The 15,091-nt window shown below is 32.7% G+C and overlaps 1 protein-coding gene across 1 annotated transcript; it reads right to left on the reverse strand.

The window, feature by feature from the left end:
- Nucleotides 1-11,629: 11,629 nt before the first annotated feature.
- LOC139494603 (putative nuclease HARBI1) lies at nt 11,630-14,886 on the reverse strand. Its single transcript, XM_071282761.1, has 2 exons — nt 14,712-14,886; nt 11,630-12,814 (listed from the first exon to the last, which is right to left on the reverse strand). The coding sequence occupies exons 1-2, from the start codon at nt 14,884-14,886 to the stop codon at nt 11,646-11,648; spliced, it is 1,344 nt and encodes a 447-aa protein (XP_071138862.1). The 3' UTR covers nt 11,630-11,645.
- Nucleotides 14,887-15,091: the final 205 nt, after the last annotated feature.

Here is a 15,091-nt window from a genome sequence, read left to right on the forward strand (position 1 = left end):
TCTTATGGAAACATAGACATTATTTATTCATCAATACTTGTTACCCGAAATGTGATATTTATTTAATATGTTTTAAGATATGCATGAAATATTTGCCACTGGACGTTTAGCAACCAACAATCAATCAATTGATTTTTTTTTTAATTTATTATTACAAGCTAAAAAGAAAAATAACGCTTATCATTATTATGTGACTGTTCAATTTGGCAATGTATTTATGTTATTTATATATATATATATTTGACTTTAAAGCAATATAATAAAAGGAAATTTATATGTTAAACCACATTCTTTGTTCATTTGTGTCATATGGAAGAGAAAAGTCAACTGTGTCATGAGTTTTTCATAACAGTCTTGCTATAGATAATGTGCTTTGTCTTCTCTTTCGAATTGTTGTCCATTTTTTATGTCAGCAAATACCTTTTACTTTTATGAACGACTATACGGTACGACTTTATGCATTGTTGAGTGGTGTACGGTTACCTTTAAATCATTTGAACTCTAGTGCATAATTGTCACTTTTGTAATCATACCACATCTCCTTTTTACATGTTCACAATTAACTGGCGTTTTTGTTCTGCGGTGTCCGTCCTACGCATAACGTCATGAAAGTCATTGATTTCCTCATTGTCTTTTAATCCTTCTTGGATATACTCCTCAAATTCATCACAATTAAGTAAACAAACTTCGTGTAATACACAACTAAAAACCAGTTTTACTGTCTCGCACACATCAAACATTTCAATGTACTTTTGACGTCTAAATCTACCCTTTCAATATACATCCTTGTAGAACTGTGGATCCGATGTAATTGTAGCATTTCTGGTCACAGAATAGGTTCCCAAAATCTTTGGAATGTGTCAATAGCCATTTAGTTAATCCATTTGCGGAATCTCCGATCTAATGAGGGGAAGAGTTCATCCTTATTTTCAAATGTTTTGCCAAACAAAGGAGAGTTTTTCAAAACCCTACAATCATGAATTGAACCTTTAATCCGGTAGGCCATTTAATAAATCGGGTAGCGTATAAGAACAAATACTGACTATTATGTCAAATGTGGAACTGCTCATTCTGAAACGTTGTCTATAATCTTAAGATACCAGGACTATAACTTAGTACGCCAGACGCGCGTTTCGTCTACATAAGACTCATCAGTGACGCTCATGTCAAAATATTTTTGAAGCCAAACAAACACAAAGTCATCAGGGGAATACAATGGAAGAACATTTTCAACGTAGTCTTTCATTCTGAGTATCTTTCTACGTTTCTCAATAAAGCCAACAAAAATGTGAACTGAAAGTTTCAGTGTACAAAATGATGATTAATCTGCCTTAACCATGTATCTGCGCTCTCATCTTCACTTTGCGCTAACCAATCTTTCATCATAAGAATGTCAGCCATGTTAAGTTATAAAACCATGCGTTCACTGAAATTAAGGAAACCACGTTGTGTTACACACTAGGTTTTTTAAACCCTGAACTGGTTTTCTTCACCCGAACCAAAACCGATTTGACTTGCAATAAATTCGCCCTCAGTTTAAACCAAGCAAAATATGGGGTGTTGCTAAACGGCGGAAACGGAAAACGGAAACAGAAAGAATTAACATCTATTCTACCTATATAGGCATGTTTTATACAGTATTACACATGTTCACAAGAGAAAAAAAAACACCAGAGGAATGAATTTAAAATAAAAGATTTTAAAGCAAAAAGTATTGAAATAATTACCAGGAGATGACGAGACTATGTTTTTGAAATATTTGACAAGGTCATGAGTACGTCTTTCATGCGATTCCGGATAATCTGTTTTTTTTTTTTTTTAAAGTTTGATCAGTGTCAATAAGATAGCAACCCAACAACACAAAAAAAAATCTCTATAGGCCTAAAAAAAAGAAAGACATCGGCCTCGATTCTATCAGACATATAATACAATATTGTTTTATATGTCTCTGGTTCTATAAATAGGTTGTGACGTAATACACTTTTGGGGAAATCCTTTGTTTCTTTTTGAATTGCCTTGAATCAAGATTAGTGATATTGTGTATGTTGTTGCGTTGTTCTACATTGCAGATTTTCGTTGTATCTTTGCTTGTTAAATGGAAAGAAAACGTAAAAGAAACCTAAAAGGACAATGGTATATTGACAAAATCCGTTATGAAAACCAGGGAACTAGAATAGAAACCTGTATATTATACTTTATTCTAATGAAAAAAATTGACAAAATCTTTCACTATATATATAAAGCCTTTCCTACCCTTTTACAATACTCAAGGGTTTGTATAGTATGCTGTTTGGTATTTACATAAGAAAAGCAGTATATCTCCTAGAATTTAAATCAATAAATACGATTTGCACAATGCCCTCACCCAAGCTTTAAATATCATGCCGCTTAATTCTTCTCTGAAAATTTAATTTCTCTCAAGCAGCCGTGAATTTTGGTTCATAATATTACAATTGAAAATAGTGTCACTCATTCAGTATTTTGTTCTACTATAGTAGAAAACATAGAAAGATAGGCGAAACATACCAAAGGATTATTCAAACTCAGAAGTCGAAAACAAACCGTCAACGCCATGACTAAAAATGAAAAAAACCCACACAACATATAAACCAAAGGCTGAGCAACACGAACCTTACCAAAAACTTCCAGCTGCTCCGGAAGGGCAAATAGATCCAGCTTCACATGTGACACCCGTTAACATAGACATGTATTTATATTCATTCACCCAAAAGTACAAAAGGAATATTGAAATTTGATAGTTACTTTTATTCACATTGGTAGTCTTTAATGATTTTGGTGCTATGTCAAGACAACTGAAAACTCATTCTGCTCTGTTCTTATTTATGAGGGAAATGATACTTTATTTTACACTACGCACCTGGTCGTTTGGATGATTCTACTGGTCAGACACCCAATTTTCCAAGATATCAATGATATATCATTTACTCAGTTACACCTGATCCATAACAGTTCCTTGAGATACCCCAGAATCAACGACCTGTTGGACCTGTTTGATGTCAAGTGTCCAATTTACCACCACTCTTTGCTTGCGGAAGCATAGGAACGTGTAAATCTAACATTGTGTTTTACCTGGTTTCCTGTAACTGTTTAATTTTGATTTTTCAAAATATAAAATAAATATATCTGTAATGTGCCCTTTAAGATTTTGTGGCGCAGTCCTTGATTATAGCACATAGTTGCAACTTCAACATTTACGTAAATATATAAAAAGAAGATGTGGTATGATTGCAAATGAGCAAACTCTCCACAAGAGACCAACAATGAGCAAAGCCCATACCGCATAGTTAGTTATAAAAGGTCCCGAAATGACAATATATTTCAAACGAGAAAACTAACGGCCTTATTTATGTTCCAAAAAATGAACGAAAAACAAACACATAATCAAACGACAACCACTGAATTACAGGCTCCTGACTTGGGACAGGCACATACATACAGAATGTGTCGCGTTTAAACATATTAGCGGGATCCCAACCCTCCCCATAACCTAGGACAGTGGTATAAAATTACAACATAAGAACGAACTATAAGAATTAGTTGAATCATCAGATGAACACACATACAAGTTGACGTGGCCGGGTACTTGTACATCCCAGCAACAAACAGACACTTTGTACAGATCGGAGAGCACTCCGACTCGCAATTAACTGACAGCTAGTTCAAAGCCACTAACAACTAATAAAAAATCATGCATTTAAGACGTAAATTTAAAGCATTGATTATATTATAATAATCTAGACGGTAACGCATTATGTTGGAGCATACTATATGTTGCAGCATCTTGCAGGGAATGCATGTTTGAGATACTTAATTAGCTGAAATGCACAAATGTCTCCGTTTGCCCATTCATTAGGTATCAAGCTGGTATTGATGGTTGTTGAAAAATAGGTGAATAATAATATGATAGCTACAAATTCATTTTATATTTTTTAGGTCTACTTTTTTTTTTACATTATATGGCCTATTTCTTCTGGCCCTCGTACTTTTTATGCATTGAATCCATATTCTAATTTTGTTCTCGCCCATACTGAAGTTATTATGTCTTTCCATTTTGGATGTAACTGTTTATTTAGTGGTACATATTTAATTGATGTCACAGGCACTTGTTTCAGAATTTTTTCCTCCTATATACCTTAATGTTATATTAATGTTTACAGGAAAATATTTTCTGAGACAAGTGCCTGTGGGTGATGTCTTCTTAGTTGATACAATTATAGTGAAATATTCATTCAATGTTTTTGCTCTGTCATGGTCGTTTTCTTTAGTGGTATACTTTGAGAGAGTTCTTTTTTTATCTGACCTAGCCCTGCTGAGTGAGCTATTCTCGTCACTTGACGTTCGTCGTCCGATTTCGTCTTTGTTAACTTTTACAAAATTTCTCAGTCTCTGAAACAAATGGGTACCGTAAAATGTTATTGAACATATGTCTTTTAGGGAGTCGCCTGATAGTTTTGGTTAAACTTTGCAACAATTATCATTAACGTATCTAGTTTAAAAACTGTGTTGGATAACCCTGCCTGTCAGCCAAGTTAGCCGACATAGTTAAAATTAAAACATAGGGATAAAGTGCACGTACTATCTATTAAAACGCATTGAAAAACGAAAACCTGATGTTAAAAACATGTCTAATCTGACGTCAGACTCGGACTTCAGAGTCTTTTAAAAAGAGTTTTACTGTGTGTATTGCTTCATATGTGTGGTTAGATGTATAGGGGAAGGTTGGGATCTCACAAAACATGTTTAACACCCTCTGGGTGCGGGATTTGCGTTGAAGACCCATTGGTGGCTTTCAAATGTAGTCTGCTCTTTGGTCGGGTTGTTGCCTCTTTGACATAATATTCGTTTTCATTCTCAATTTTATTAGAATATGGATCTCTACCTAATGTCCATTCACGTCAAAAGAGTCAAATGACTTCTTATAGGAGTTATTGACCTTATATGACGAATTTACTCACTTGCATGGTCGCCTGTTATATTGATATAAATAAGAAATAGATAGAAACTTTTAATAGCAAAAATTACCAGCAAGACAAGATCTATTGATTTTCATAGTTCTTTATTTCCCCCCTTAAATTCCGTTTATATAGAAAATTCTTTCCGTTTCCGTTCCGTTTTCCGTTTCCGCCGTTTAGCAACACCCGCAAAATATGAGATATAATCTAGAATCAGTATCAAGGAAACATTATATGTGTCATGTTCCAAGTAGCTACACATCAAGAGGATATTAGATATTTTGTTTGTTTAGTGTTGGTTCTATTTTAGAAACTCGTAATTTGCATAAAACATGTCAATTTATTAAAAATACATGCCTCAATAGGATTTTCTTATTTTGCTGAACACAGTGTTTAAACTGAAAAGACAAACTGTATCATAGTAAAGGCGTTTATAATGTATGTAATTGATGCAACATAAATGTCCTCATGAAATGTATTTTTCAACATCATATATATGATTTCCGTAAAAATCCAGTGATTTTACAAGGCAAAAAAATTGTCATTTTAAAATATGAGGTACTGTGAAGCGAGGATAATTTTTTGCCTTAAATGATATCACACCTAAGACATTAAACCTACTGTACCTAATACCATGGAAAGTAAGAATACATTTATTTAACGGCGTTAAACATTCAGTATGTTTGCGTCTCCGTTTCAAAATCAAAGCTTTTTAAAAGACTTATAGTTATGCAGGACCTTCTTAAAGAAAATAAAAGACCACCAGAAACCCGTTATTTGTTAGTTTACTTGTATTGGAGATATATTGGGAATTTAGTGGGCACAATTCTTAATGGTGGTTGGGTGGATAAAACCAGAGAATTCCAAAAATCAGACAAACAGTAAAACTCATGATCAGCGAACATCTTTAAAAGCTTGAAGAGAATTACAATTTAATAATAATAAAGTATTTATGTATAGACAAATTTGCTCTTGTCTGCAAATTTCTTTCTCATCTCAATTTGAATCAAGATTTAAAAGAGTACTCATACGTATCATGTGAAATCATAATTTTCATTAAAATTATTTTCACATAAATCAATTATTCATTCTGACTTTTGTTGTTCTTATAAGAGTTTATTTTACTTGACAGCTGATGTCCAAGAAATAGGAAGATATGCAACATGTGCAAGAATGGCCAACAGGCAATAACTGTGTGACAGCTAATGTCCAAGAAATAGGAAGATGTGACAAGAATGGCCATCAGGCACTAACTGTGTGACAGCTAATGTCCAAGAAATAGGAAAATGTGACAAGAATGGCCATCAGGCAATAACTGTGTGGCAGCTGACGTCCAAGAAATAGGAAGACGTGACAAAAATAGCCATCAGGCAAGAAAGATGTGGCAAGAATTGACAACAGGCAATGACTGTGCTGTATTACAACAATACTGATATAGCTGCCAATAAGGAACATCTTAAATCGAAATGACGGAATATATTCAAAATGAGAACAGATCCTGAAGAATAGTTATGTTTGATTAATTTGGTTTTATTGCACCAACAAACAGAGATAAATACAATTGTGACATATGGAAAAATACTGTTCACGTGATCTGTGTTTCAATGTTAGTTATTCCTATCAAATTATCTAGAAAGAAACAGGACAGTGCAAAACAATTGCTTTTGAAATATTTCCATGCTGAGAACAGCTTATTAGATAAATATGTATTTCCACATCTACATATTGGGTTGTCCGACATCACCTGTATATAGGAATTATGTCAAACTAAGAAGATATCTATATGTGGAAAGATTTATATGCCTTCAGCGGATTGTTCAAGCATGATTATTCTTTGTACAGTTAAAGACGGGCTTGGCAATATATATTTTGATGATATATATTCTTCCAGTGGTGTTAACCAGATGTGGATTCTCATAAATTGGATAGATCTACTGCTTAAACTTCGATCACGATCTTTGCAATTTTGAAGCAACATAAAGACTTAATTTTTCAACGCTTTCGTTACTATTCCCCATGTTCAGTTGAAATAGTTGTCTCATTGGCAATCATACATCTTCTTTTTTATATTGAAATTAAGGATTCTACTGATACTAGAGGGACTGCTTCATACTTTGACCTTTTTCTCAATTTTGACAGAGATGGACGACTTCACACGAAAATCTATGATAAACGGGACTATTTCAACTTCCCATTTCTCAGCAGTAACATGCCCTCTGCCCCTTCGTATGGTGTTAACATATCTCACTTGTTACCTTATTTTCGTGCATGTTCACACTATACGGACTTCATATACAGAAGTTTGCTTCTAACGCAGAAACTGCTCAAACAAAGTTATGAGGAGAGATTAAAAATGACACTCCGTAATTTTTACGGACACCATCACGAATTGGTGGATCCATACGATGTATATTTGATCAAACTAACTATGGACATTTTTACCACGTGTAATATTGTGGTTTGTCATTACGTCGTCTGATCCTCTTATTACCGAACGTAACTCATTCCCGATTGCGACTGTTTTGCAGAATGTGAATTCGCGTTGCTATAAAACGTGGCAGGGTACTTTTCCATCCCAAATTCATTTATTTATATTTGTCATCGGATTTTGTCACATGTCTTAACGTTTGAAGTTGTAAATCTTATTTTTTTTCTGTTGTATTCGTGGGTTATTATGGTAAATAATCCTGTTCTTTTTAATTTTGGTTTGGATCAACGAAATTTACACGATATATTTGGTTTACAGTTTGATTCATAAGAAACACCGACAAAGATTGATAATGCAATTAATTATCTAATTACTACTACAATTTGATATTGATTAGTATTGTAATTTTCACTGTTATTAATAAATGTTAGATGAGAGGGTAAAGGGTTATGTTCGTGCAACTTGATCGCCTTTTTTTATTTCACGTTCAACGTGTTTTTTTACTTTTTTATTTGACGGTCAGTCGTGCATGACAGGTGACTCGTTCAACGTGTTCTGCGTATTTAATTTAACGTGCATCGTCATTTTCAAATGCTTATTTTGCGTGCTCGGTATATTATTAAATAAAATCCACACTTGGATCATCAAGAATAAAATGCATTTAATTTTATTTTTTGATAAAGCGGAAAGGCCTTTGATTTTAAAGCTTCCGATATACTAACTGGTTTCCAGTCTTGGTAAGCTATTCTTTAAATTGGCCATCTCTCAATTACCAAACCAGTACAAACGTTTCAAATGGCGGAAAATACAAATTTCGCCGTCATTGAAGTGTCATATTTTGTCCTGAATGTTCAAACATAACATTAGAGAAAGAAAGAAAGAGGATAAACGTCAACATTAACCATTTCCTACAGCAAGTTATCAAAACAATTTCATATGACGGTGGTCTCGAAAATATTGGGCTAAGGAGGTTGATTCAAGTCAACATAAGTAGAATAGAAAAATCAAGATGGTGCTACAAAGGTTTTCTCTTTTTCCCCAGATACTTCGTGGAATTTAGAGAAACTTCATCTAAAGGAATCTCCCATTTTACAAGGTTATTATCTTCATACTCATTCATGTAGCATTAGTCCTGATTTTCAGGCAGGTATGCAGATTATCCATATCAATTTTATTATTACTTTTTTATACTGAATTCTCTCTCGCCTGCAAAACTACCGAAGGAAATTAAAAAAATAATACAGAAATAAACAACACAATGACAAAACACTTCAATGCAGGCATTTGAGTTGAGACTGGCACAACAAACGTTGGTTGTTTTCTATATTTGTTTACATATTATTATGCGATCAATTATTTATGATCATTTATGTTTTTTTTAAAAGCCTTTGCCAGGACACTTTATTCTATTTTCAAAATCCTCGACCCCCACTCCGCTCTTTCGTAGGACAAATTTGGTTGATTATATAGGGAATCAATGACGGATGACTGCATGGAGCCCCCACCACCCTTTTAATAGGTAAGTCAGTGTACCCCTCTTATAAAAAGTTCTGGGTCCGCCACTGTGGTTTTATATTATCGGGTGTTGATGGAATAAATATAAGTTTCACATCAGAGTCTTTATTTTTCGTGCAACGTTCATGACAGAAATTATTTCGCGTTCAACGTGAAATGATGTCTTACTTTACGGTTTTTCCGTGCAAACACCCCCATTTTCCCTTTAACCACCCTAAGTTTATTTAAGCAGTGTAAAGATGAATTATTTAACAAATCTTTAAAAGCTTGTTTTAAGCTACAGAGATGCTTTTCATCATCTAACCCTAGTATTGCCACTTTATTACATCTTTATGATCATACAATTAAACCCATACTATTATATGGCAGTGAAATATGGGGAATGTTTAGAACAGATTCAGCTGCTTGTAAAAAAGATAATGATTATATATTAGAAAAAGTCTTTGGTTAGGATTCTTCTGAAAAAGCTCACACCAAATTTATGAAATACATTCTTGGTGTAGAAAGTCAAGTAATATAGCTGTAATGTCAGACCTTTGTAGATTTCCTATGTATTTTACTATAATTTTATCAATGTTAAATTATTGTCATAGACTGGAACATTTGGGAGAAGGACTATTATATGATGCGTTTATATGTTGTAAACAGTTACATAGCTCTAATGTAAATACATGGTATTCTAGTATAGATTATATTCAGAGAGAAATTGAATTACCAAATGTTGACCAATCAATTGGTTCTTTAAGTCAGTATGTTAAAAATAAACTATGTAAAAGTTATGTTACTTTTTGGAGTAAAATGAAGTATCAAACAATTAACTTTGAAAAAGGGAAGCTTGGTACTTATTTTTCCATAAAAAAATGTTTTAAAAAAGAAAAATATTTAGAATTGCAGGACTTCAAAAAAAGGCAGTCAATTTGTAAATTAAGAATAAGTGCTCACTCCTTAAAAATTGAGACAGACAGACATTCAAAAAAGCATATAGAAAGATCTGAGCGTCTTTGTACTAATTGCTCACTTGGTAAAGTTGAAGATGAGCTTCATTTTTTATTAGAATGCCCTCTTTATGATATTCAAAAGGACGATTTTTTTCAAGACATTTCTAACAATTGTTATAATTTTATAAACTTAAATAAATCTTCTAAATTTTTATGGCTCTTGACCCAAGAAAATGTTACTCTTATGGAAAAACTGGCTTGTTATATTTGTGACTGTTTTGAATTAAGGAGATCAGGCATGAACACTGACATTTAGCCAAGTAAATAATTTGAAAATAAATACATATGCATGTAAAATGTAATTTTATAATATTCTTTTATTCACAATATATATATGTGGTTTTTGGCTTGATTCTGACCAATGCTTATATTCCAATTATATATGTATATGCCTCTATTATTGCTTTTGTTACTTATTATGTAAATCAATTGTATCTGATTTTATGCCCTTTATGGGCCCTGTAATTTGGGAAATAAAAATATTCTATTCTATTCTATTCTATACAAATCTAATTTCATTTTAAATTCTTTCTTAATTTGGGGAACTCGTTTTAGAAATTCAAATATGACGTCACTTTGTACATCGTGCGTTGCACCGGCTTTCGCTATAACCATGGATGTGTGTTTTTGTATAAATGTATCCGTTTTTATTCTGTAGCTAGTCACCACTTCTTTTTAATTATGTATATCTATAAAATTTACTGTTTGTTCTTGTTTTGGCTTTCAAACTTTAATATTTCATTTGAACATTGTTAGTCTGGTGTTAACGTGGCGTGCGTCTGACGTATTACATTTTTTTTATTTAGGCCACGAGCATCACTGGTTCATCACTGAGCAGACATGTATTGTCCAAATGCGCATCTGTTGCAGGAAAATTGGTACCATTAAGTAAATGGTATTACTACCACTGGGTCGATGCTTCTGCTGCTGGACTGTTAGTCCCCAATGGTGTCACCGGCCCAGTAGCGTACTCGCATGAAAATACGGATGTTTTGTGTTATAAAAATTTGTACCGTATAAGTACATTATCGACTTGTGCGCTATTGTTCGTATTGAAGCTCCTATGTGTTTTCAAACGTTTTATAACATATACCTTACTCATGTGATTTTGTTCTTGATTACAGAAATCAAATGTGGAGAGACATTACAAACATAAACCCAATGCAGTTTAGTGTCTGTTTGGACAGCCTATCGTCTCTATAATAGGAATCATTCACGACTTTTCACGCGAGGCGGCGTTGCAGTTCTATAGGTGGTTAGTAGGACGCTTGATTTCACGGAAACGCTTGCTGCAAAATATTTATATAAACTGAATGAAGAAATGAATTATTACCTTATATAATGGAAGAGCTAATTCTTTAATTTGCTAATCCCAATTATTCAGTATGTATTAATCAATTTTAAAATGCAAGATAATTATTATAACATTCAATATTTGTATTAACCAGTAAATACTAATTTTTGACGTACATGCTAGAATCTCAAACATGTAACTTTACAATTTTCTTTTATTAAAAACAAATAAATTAATGCTAGAAATGAAAAAAAAAATCATATATAAATTTTTATTTAGTGATAAATATACCGGTATTGAGTTGTTGGAATAATTTAAACTTTTGTCATTCGGGCTTTATATAATAAATGGTAAGTGTTTTTTTCATGATGGAGGCCTTCATGTGATCTTTTTTCAAGTGAAATAGATGTATAAAGTCACATTGTGTTTTCAAAACATCAAGCATTTCTGTGTACAATATTTTTTCTGAAATTTGAAATTGCAAAACAAATAAAAACAATTCTGGAACCCAATTGCAGCTTTGACTTACAAATTCCATGTTTCAATATTTTAAAACTTTTTGTTAAACCAATAACTCTTTCTATGTGTATTCGCTTTGAAGCAACCCTTCTATCATGAAGAACTTCAGCTGGATCTAACTGAGATTTACCTTTCAAGAAATTTGGTATGTTAACTTGAACCCCTTGATTGGCAAATAGATCTTGCACAAGTATGCCCCTGTCTGCCATAATGGAATCACCTTTTTCAAAAGATTGAGATGCAGGGTCCAGTAGATTGGACTTCTCAATAATTTGCCTGTCTGATGCTGAACCACCGTATGAATCTGATATAAAAGTTATAGCACCTCGTGGACTGCAACCAATCATGGCCTTTAGTGTGTTTTTGTGTTTATAATTAGACCAGGTAGCACTTTGAGACTCTACATTTGATGGTCTTTCTATAGGTATTTCGGTAGCATCCATTATCACTCTGGTTTTGGGAATTTTTTTAGAGAAATCACTAGGCATGGTTTCTTTTAATATTTCTTGAGAAGGCCAAATGTTAATTTCTTTCAGCTGAAAATACAAGTAATTAATCCAAGTGATGATGATCCTAGAAACTGTGGATTGTGAGACTTGAAACAGCATTGCCAACTCAATATCCTCTTTGTTTTGTCTTAGTTTGATTAAAGTCATAAAAAGTTGATCAATAGGATTGAGTAATGTACACTTAAATTCAAGTTCAAATGCACTTGGTCCAAGGCAATGAAAAAACATCATGTAATGGTCAAAATCTTGAAAACCGGTATAATAGTTGATAATTTTGTTATCTTCTTTGAACGATTCTATTGAAAATTTACCAAATGATGGAATGTCACATTGGATATTTTTGCTTTTCTGTGAGGATTCAATAACATTGATTATACTTGACTCTTGAGCCTCTTTTGTTGTTTCAATTTCAGTTTCATATTGGACATCTATAGAATCATCATTAATTAAAAGTGGTATTGCTAGTGAAGCATCAGATCTACTTTTAAATCTTTTTGCTCTTGGAGACTCTTCAGAACATGTCTTCATAAGTTTAAAGACAGAAGGAATAGCATTTTCTGTAAGTCTGCAGCGATCATCTGCAAAAAACAATGCATTTGTTAACATCAAATAGGTATAGAAAGATGTGGTATGAGTGTCAATGAGACAACTTTTATATCCACTTTATCAACATTTTAAAGCTACAAGTTTAAGTAAATGCAGTGCCAGTTGTAAAACAACACATTTTAAAATACTTTACATAATAACCTTATGTAAGTTCATATAAAAATAAGAAGATGTGGTATAATTGCCTATAAAAAAAACTCTGCACCAGTGACCAAATGACATGGAAACTATAAATATTTGATGAATTATGTGAAGATGGATTTTTTTTGTTTCTGTTAGCATTCTTATATTTAGTTACATTTTTTTTGCATGGTAATTTTGGGCTTTGAATACTTGTACTTTATAGATATTGTATAGCCCTTGTCAATATTGTTAAACAGCAGTACGTACCTACATGTATGTGCATGTTGAAAACTAGATGTGTTGGGTAACTTGTGTTGTTGAGTTGCTGTATCAAAGGTGGATAGTACATTTTTACATGTACAGTTGCTGTATACATTTATATCATTTATTTTCAAATTTAAGTAAACCAATCTAATAAAAAATAAACTTCCCAACAGCTCATAAGATTTTTCTTTAGAAGCCTTGATCTGTTGATTTCATTGTCTGCTGGTTTTCCTAGGGAAAGAAAACAAAAAAACACAAAGCAACATGCAAACAAAAAAAAATAAATGTACCCATTTTCAGTGTTTTTTATACTATCAAACAATAGTTGTACTAGATAAAAAAAAAAAAAAAGGTTATAAAAACAACACTTCCTATTAATATGAAAAAAGTAAAAGAAAAATTAAAACATCTATACATTTTACATGCATGTATTCATTTGTATTTTGTTATTCAATTTTAGGTGCAAAATATACCATGATGTTTTACATATTAACCCTTTCCTCCATTGACATTTTTTTTTGCATACATGATTCGCATAGGATTTTTCAATAAAAGGCTAAATATATGCTTTAAAGTATAAACAAATTGCGAAAAACAACTATTTCATCAAATAAATTCAAGTCAGATATTCTTATGATTATCCTTTTCATGTTGGATACAAATTTTATTAAGTTTGAAGCAGACACTTTGTAGTCAAAGCGTTCCAACTGAGGTACTACACAGGCGTCAAAAGGTGTCATTATGGAGTAAAGGGGGTGGCGTCAAAAGGCGTCACTATGGAGGAAAGGGTTAAGCAATGACTTAGAGTGAAGTATAAAAGAAAACCATGTATGAAGCTGTATCAAAAGAAATAAAAATCTGTATGGCTTTATTTTTTTGTGATAGGCCTTTGAATTTTTGAATCTTTGTATCAGCTTGACAAAAAATTAAAATACCACTCGCAAGTATTTTTTACACGAATTTTTTAATCGTACATGTCAAAGTTTATTTCACATGTACTACCTAGTTCCTTTTCTTCAAGTTTAACCAAGAAAATAAAATTTTCTACAATAGATGATAGAGTTTAAGTTTACAGAAAACATCAAACCAGTCATTTACAGTACCGACACATTTTTCACGCTATTATATTAATTTATGATATTTAAAATAACCTTATTTTAAGTTGGGTTGCATATATACATAATAACAAAGAACATGAGACTTTAGAGCTCTTTAACGGACTGATATTAATAAACAAAACATGTACATGTAATAAAATCAGATATATCAATACAAAGGCCAGAAAAGCTCACACACACACACACATAATCAATTCAAAGAAAGTACCTAAAACACTGAAAATTGGATACAAGTCGCATAAAAAAAATGCACAAAATATCAAATTTTAATTTGAAACAAATGTCAATACTATAAGGAAAAAAAAACCATTTATAATTTTCAAACCAACACAGTCACATCAAACATTACTCTGATATTACTAACCTGACAATGTTCTTCGGTAATCAGTGGCAAGGAAATGGTCAGGATTCCACAACTTCTTAGTTTTAACATCAGTTCTCCTGATTGCAACCCTCCATTTCATCCTCAATGTCGAATCATTCGGAAATCGATGTCCCCTTGAAGCCTTACACCCAGGCACACAACATCTGTGGGGCATGTTATAGTTCTACAATGCTTGAAAGGTCTTAAAATATATGTTCACGTCGTTGTGGCATTGTTTGTTTACGTTGGTTACAAGCGTCTGACGGGATTCAAACGCTCGAATAACCACCTATGGAACACCAACGCCACCTATTGCGTAAAATATGGAGGGTGATTCCTATTCACAGCCACTCTTCTATCCTGTGACACTATATACGAAC

The sequence above is a fragment of the Mytilus edulis genome, chromosome 11 (genome assembly GCF_963676685.1).
Source record: "Mytilus edulis chromosome 11, xbMytEdul2.2, whole genome shotgun sequence".
In the NCBI taxonomy this organism is placed as follows: Eukaryota; Metazoa; Mollusca; class Bivalvia; order Mytilida; family Mytilidae; genus Mytilus; species Mytilus edulis.

Bases quoted from the DNA above. Each gene is read 5' to 3' on its own strand.
- LOC139494603 (XM_071282761.1), bottom strand. From the start codon at position 14,886: ATGCCCCACAGATGTTGTGTGCCTGGGTGTAAGGCTTCAAGGGGACAT. The intron at 12,815-14,711 runs GTTAGTAATATC...TGTTTTTTGCAG, and splicing joins TTACCGAAGAACATTGTCAG to ATGATCGCTGCAGACTTACA.